The sequence below is a fragment of the Typopeltis vanoorti genome, chromosome 6 (genome assembly GCF_054136105.1).
Source record: "Typopeltis vanoorti isolate ZY-2024b chromosome 6, IOZ_Tvanoo_1.0, whole genome shotgun sequence".
In the NCBI taxonomy this organism is placed as follows: Eukaryota; Metazoa; Arthropoda; class Arachnida; order Uropygi; family Thelyphonidae; genus Typopeltis; species Typopeltis vanoorti.
The window spans coordinates 150,255,955-150,262,781 of NC_143554.1; the positions used below are offsets into that span (position 1 = coordinate 150,255,955).

The window sequence follows — 6,827 nt, forward strand, 5'->3', positions numbered from 1 at the left end:
TAATTTCTTTATTTTCTTTCTTTATTTTTTGACATCTTTTAGGCGCCTTTTCTTCTGCGGCGCCTGTATATATTGCATACTTCGCATTAGCCACCAGCCGGGCCTGTATATACATATATATATATATTATTTATATATATTTATATTTCGACTGTTTCAAAATGAGTTGTTAATCTAGGATAGCATCTGAAACAGTAAGAAGTTGACTTGATTGTGGCTGATTCATAAAACGCATATTTTAATCCTCTTTTGGGTTTGAAATAGATCTTGTACGAAAAGAAATAGTGACACTGGAATCTCGAAAAGCAATTATACAGTTGTGCAGATCAAATCTGTCAATATAAAAGTCTGAAAAGAACCATTTATTTTCCTACATAACATCATAGCTTCATTGCCTTAGTTTGTTCTGCTTCAATTCCAGTAATTTCCCTCTCAAAATTCTTCTCCACGTGCCCAAGACATCATACCGAAGAACAGGCAACGTATTGAGGTGTTGATTTTCCTCACAGAGCAGATTAGGCTAAGTGTGAGTACACCAATACGTTCCAATGTAATGAAAATGAAATATAAATTCATCCAAATATTTGGATGCTGGAGGAGCAGTTAAACTTAATTTGCATAATTTTAATTATTATATATCTCTTCGCCTTTTATTTTATGATATTATTATTGAATGATATCTTTCATTCTATGAATGCTTATTTTACATCAGCTTATTTCAACGTGTCTTTTGATTGAATTACTTAAAAATAAGAACATGTGTTTTCGCACATGGTTTCGTCTTATTAAACTAATAAGTGAACTTGTGACATGTCACCCAGAATTGCAATCGAAGTATTTTATATATAAGATGAGTAACAGAATAGAATAACCCACGGATACAGTTTACCTGAATTACTTGATAAAAAAAAAACATTTTAAGAGAGAGAGAGAGAGAGAGAGAGAGAGAGAGAGAGAATGACGAACTGAATTGAATGAAAAAATAAAAAATTATATACATGAAATTATTTAATAAATGGATAAAAATCCTTAGCCGATACAGTGAAACTATGTATTATCCCTGTAAATTACCAATCATTCATTTGCCTTTAACGAAAGTATTTTTATTCAAACCTATTCTCTATTTCCCTTATATTTGCTAATTATTTTTTTCAAGTGGCTCATGTTTCGTTAATGTCGGTTCACATATTTACACCTTTTCGTCATTTGCACATACCAACCAAATATAGGATTCTTTTTAATTATAAATGATTTTATTATTTATTATTAATTATCGGTTTCTAGTATATCCTGATGCTATCTTTGGGTTACGACAGATGATGGAAAAATATCGAGAGAAACAAAGGGTGCTACATCTGGTATTTATTGATCTGGAGAAAGCATACGATAGAGTGCCAAGGCAAGAAGTCTGGAGGTGTCTGAGGGAGAAGAAGGTGCCGGAGAAATATGTCAGGTTGGTGCAGGAAATGTACAGAAATGTGAAGACAAGTGTTCGGACCTGTTTGGGACAGACAGAAAGTTTTCAAGTAACAGTTGGCTTGCATCAAGGGTCAGCATTAAGTCCGTTTCTGTTTAATATTGGGATGGAGGTGGTAACAGAGGAAGTGAGAGAAGATGCACCTTGGACAATGTTGTATGCAGATGACATCTTGCTGTGTGTAGATACAAGAGAAGAAGCGGAAACTAAACTAGAAAGATGGAGAAAAGTACTGGAAGAGAGAGGTATGAGACTGAGCAGAAGTAAGACAGAGTATATGTGTTGCGCAGTGGGCGGTGGCCAGGAGACAGACCTGGAGCTGGAAGGAAATGTCATCAGGAAGGTGAGAGACTTTAGATACTTAGGTTCGACAGTGGAAGAAGATGGAGGAGGTGAGAAGGAAGTGGGATGCAGGATACAAGCAGGTTGGAGGAACTGGAGGGAGATGGCTGGAGTGTTATGTGATAAGAGGGTGCCGATCAATCTGAAAGGCAAAATTTATAGGACAATAGTGAGGCCAGCTATGACATATGCTATAGAAACTGTGGCCCTGAGGAAAAATAACATCAGCAGGATTTAAGTAGCAGAGATGAGAATGCTTAGGTGGATGTGCGGTGTGACCAGAAAGGATCATCTGAGAAATGACTATGTCAGGGGAACAGTGAAAGTTACGAACTTAGGAGCGAAAATACAGGAGGCAAGGTTGAGATGGTTTGGTCATGTGATTAGGAGGGAGGACGAATATGTGGGAAGAAGGGTCATGCAGATGGATATGCAAGGAAGGCGGAAGCGTGGGCGGCCAAAGTAGAGATGGAGGGAGCTGGTAGAAGAGGACTTGAAGATGAAGAACTTGGATGTGGTGACAGCCCAAGACAGGAAGGTGTGGAGGAGACTCATAACAAACAGTGACCCCACTTAAGTGGGAGAAGCTGCAGAAGAAGAAGAAGAAGAAGAAGTATATCCTGAAACAAAGATATTCTTCTCCTCCTCCGTCCACAGTTTTGGTATCAGTCGAAGAACCTGCGACAATATATGGTTTGTTCACTGGCACGCAAACAGGATGTATGAGAAACATCTCGGTGCAATGTTCGAACATTGTCTGAGACGTTTGGGCCTAACCGTGGGTGTGTTGAGGCACGAAGCAATCTGCTAGGGATTCTGACTTAAAGCCAAGTGCTGATTTGCTTGTTGTGTGCCATTATTAAGTATGCACTTCGATACTGAACGAACACGAATGGGCTGGCAACCTTAACTTCACAATCTTAACTGAGTTTTTTAGACATAGCTACAGTATTCACCATTAAAACAAAGGTTATCATCTTGAATATTAAGCAGTTTCAAGTATAGTAATGTGGGCAGACATCAAAATGAGGAATGAACATGAAAAATGTTTGTTTGTATGAACTACAGAAAGTCCTAATAAGGAATTGGAAACATGTTTGAGTCATTTCAGAAGACAATAAAAGAGAAAATTACAAAACCGTATTAAACGATAAGTATCTTTTAGATTTCTGTACAGAACATGGACTAGTCATTAGACGTACTCTGTCTCAACGTGTACACATTCACATGGAGAGAAGCCACAAGGAAAAAAAATCTCATGTTCCTGCTAATGGTGATGGTTTCATGCTGATTCTGTATGCAAGAGAGCACACAGATAATTAGAAATAAGAGAGTGATCAACTTATAATTTTGAGAATGATGAAAATGAATATTATGTTAGAAAGAAAAAGAAAAATACGTAACAAAGTTTTAAAACGAATAAATGTGAAGTAGCAGTGAGAAGTGAACTGCAGACTCCAATACATAAATATTATTCAGGAAAAATTGAAAGTGTATGAAAACAAAAACTAAAGCTTGCAGGCTTATTTATACAAAGAAACGTCAGGATGGCATGTGGATAATTTTTGCCAAAGATAGAAAAATCAAACCTCATGCTGCACTGAAGAAGTTTCTAAACAAGATTGGCAAGAATAGGTGAGCATTCCTGGGTTATCAATAATGGGCGAACAAAAAACTGAAGATATTCTTAAATGTGCGGAACAATAATACTTTGAAAAACTGTTACGAGAGTGAACACTTAGAACTACTGTTTCAATATAACCGTCAAAATATTAATAAAAAATAAACATAGCCACAACGTGAAGCACTAAATAAGAAAATTTCACATTCTGTTTTATTTTCGTTTTTTTTTTTTTTTTAATTGCTACAATTGGATTTCTGTTCATATCATTTACGATTCGACTTAAGAACCTTTAGTAGCCAGGACTACTTTAAATATTGTGGGTTCAGAGTTTATGATATATATTGATGTACATAGCATCAATGTTCCAGCAGTTTAATTCTAATGCTACACTGAATTTACTGCTCTTCGACTTAATGTACTTCTTCTTAGTGGATTTTAAAAGTCGACCCTCAAATTCCGACCCTCTAAATATTGCAGCTATTTTAAATTTCTCTCCTTCTTTAGCATAAATCATCTTCTGTTCACTGTGTGGCGCACAATATTTCACTTCCTCTTCGATTAAATGCACTGACTTCAAACTAACCTCAGAGATGTGGTGTTTGAAACCACTTTTGATTAAATATCCCGAAAGATGACGGATTGTCATCGATCCTTTCAACATTTCCAGGAACGAATGCAACTGGTTTTGGATATTGGAACCGGCCAAAGATTCTTCTCTTGTTTTTTATTAAATGAATTTTCTTCTAGTGAAATTAAGCAAATCTTAATATATTCTGCAGGGTGAGAGGGTACCCTTGGAACTTCCTGAATGCTTCCCATCATTGAACGAGAAATGGGTTGAATGTCAGTTTTCAAAGTCTTGAATAATAAAGAACAAATCTGATCGGATGTGAACAATTTAGTTTGTGACACGTAAACAAGTTCCTCAGGTGACATCACAAGAAACCTAATATGAATTAAACAATCATATAAGATATTTCGTAAAGTGTCAGGATTCACTTCGATATTTTCCTTCTGCAGGTGGTTTAATCCCCATTTATGAACAGCAGCAAACAGACAGTATTCTCAGGGAAATGTCAAGGAATCTCTACTTACTATGAACTGCACAGTATCTTTGTGGCAATCCAAGAAATCGGAAGATAAAATGATGGATTCTGTTTCTGTTTGAAACAGCTCTACACATCTGTCGATTAATTGTCGTATATCCATAAGTCTTGCAAATTCGTAAACGCTACATGCACATTCATTTGTAACTGTGATATGTTTGAACAGAAATTCTTTACAGTTTTCTTTAAGTGATGGTATTTGGTATTTTTCTGCTGCATAGTATACTTCTATTGCTGTATCTATGGATGAAATGGAAACCTGGTCGGCGTATAGGAATCTGTAAAAGATATGAAAACCATTGAATTATGATTATGAAACGTATGTAATACGAAAACTTCAACATTAAAGTAATCATCAAAATATAGGAGTGCAAATACAAAACAATTGTTTGAAATCACTCACGTGATCATGATGTGGAATGCTCTCGGTGGTATGTCAAGAACTCTTATGGTTTCGTCTTCTTCTTTTAAGGGACCATACAACATTGCTTCGAACACAGGATTTCGTAGAGCAAGTAACAACTTGTGGGCTTTGATTGTTTCACGTTGTTCTCCTTCACCAACATCGAAGGTTACATCGGACAGTCGTGGATACTGTAATAAAGATTGCACTGCTTCCGATGCAGTTTCCATAATTAAGGCTGAAATTAGTAAAAAAGAAGTGATCCGATTGACGTAGTTCAAATTCTTGTAATAATTATCTATCACGCCCTTTAATTTCTGTAAACCATAGCTTTAGGAAATGGAATTTAACTGAATTAGTTAAACCTCCTATTCTCTCTCCCAAACACGGACTTACCTTAATGCATTATAAATGACAGGTGACGTCTCACTGGAATAGTTCTTATAAACTTGTTTAAAACCGAGGTTTTCTAGCGATTATGTAACCTCCATATTAAGGGATTTTTTTCTAAATAAAAATATTCATTTGATGTAGATGACCACTTTTACTTTCATTCTTGAGATGGATATCGAATTACCTTTGTTTAAGGTTAATTACTGAAGATGTTAACCAACCTCTCTTTGAGATAGATACTCCTAGAATCCTGCAGTGTGCAATAAATATTGCTATAATTTCATGTTTATCGCATCTTTTTATCCCCCTTCCAAAAATCATCTTATCTATAAATAAATGAATAGAACAGCGGAAAGTGTATTACTACATCAAAGTGAGAAAAAAAAAAAAAACTAATGCAAAGTACCAGCACATATTATTCAGCTCAAAATTAAACAGTAGTAAACACATCAGGCCGCATGTTGAGCCCTGCAACAATACCACTTCTATCCTATAGTGTTAGGCCTAAGAAAAAGCTCTTATAGGATCTATTTCAGTCGACTATGCGAGGAACTTTTTCGAAGCCTTTCTTCAAATAATTTCCTACTTTGTTGATCTTTGGCATGAGCAAGTAGGTTTTCATTTCCTGGAAATTCCGAATTTTAATGAAAAATCGCAAAAATTGATATTAGACATTTCAGTATTATGAACTTTAAAATGAGTGTTAGGGATTACAGTGGGAGTTTTGAAGGATGGAGACTAACAACTGCTCGATCGCATTCAAAAATTTAGCCTGGACAAAAAGATCTAGGTTTACTCCCTTTGGTGAAATAGACCATGAAAGGCTAAATATTTTGAAAAATATCCACGAAATAAGAACGATTGATTATATTGAGTACAATGAATTATATTTTGACTGAGGAAAAGCGGATATCATCATCATCAATTTGCTGATATGTACTCTCAAGGAGTGATCAGTATACTATGACAGCACTACATGATTATTAATCTCTGATCAACAATTTTCCTCCAAATCACTCTATTACTTGTAAGCATTCTAATGTTGTCATGTTGTCATTGGTAACATTCCATGTTTCTAAGGCACTTCTGACTGAACCAATTCATCTAGACATTGGTCTTCCTCTGGGTTTCTTTCCTGCCATCTTGGCATCAAACACCTGTTTTGCTAACCTTTCCTCACGCATTCCATTTAGCAGCCAATTAGATTAGTTCTGCTTACACATTCTTGCATGCTAACGATGTCATGTTCTCTTCGAATATCTTCGTTTTTAACATGATTCTGTCATTGATCCCACCGGTTCACTCTCTTAATTTTTCTCAGAACACTAGTACCTGTGATCTCTGTTGTTTTATTATTATCATAACTTTTACACAATCTAAATAGGATATTATTAAACCAACAATTTGGCTTGCGATACAGAACAATTCAGACTCTACCAAAGAATCTAAGGATAGTCTTTCAGGGAGAGTCGTAAAATATGG

At 35.7% G+C, this 6,827-nt stretch overlaps 1 protein-coding gene across 1 annotated transcript; it reads right to left on the reverse strand.

Annotated features, from left to right (window-relative positions):
• Positions 1–4,013: 4,013 nt before the first annotated feature.
• Positions 4,014–5,555, reverse strand: LOC150106101 (BTB/POZ domain-containing protein 6-like). The gene is made up of 2 exons (XM_090393846.1): positions 4,953–5,555; positions 4,014–4,827 (listed from the first exon to the last, which is right to left on the reverse strand). The coding sequence occupies exons 1-2, from the start codon at positions 5,180–5,182 to the stop codon at positions 4,509–4,511; spliced, it is 549 nt and encodes a 182-aa protein (XP_090249972.1). The 5' UTR covers positions 5,183–5,555; the 3' UTR covers positions 4,014–4,508.
• Between the last annotated feature and the right edge of the window lie 1,272 nt (positions 5,556–6,827).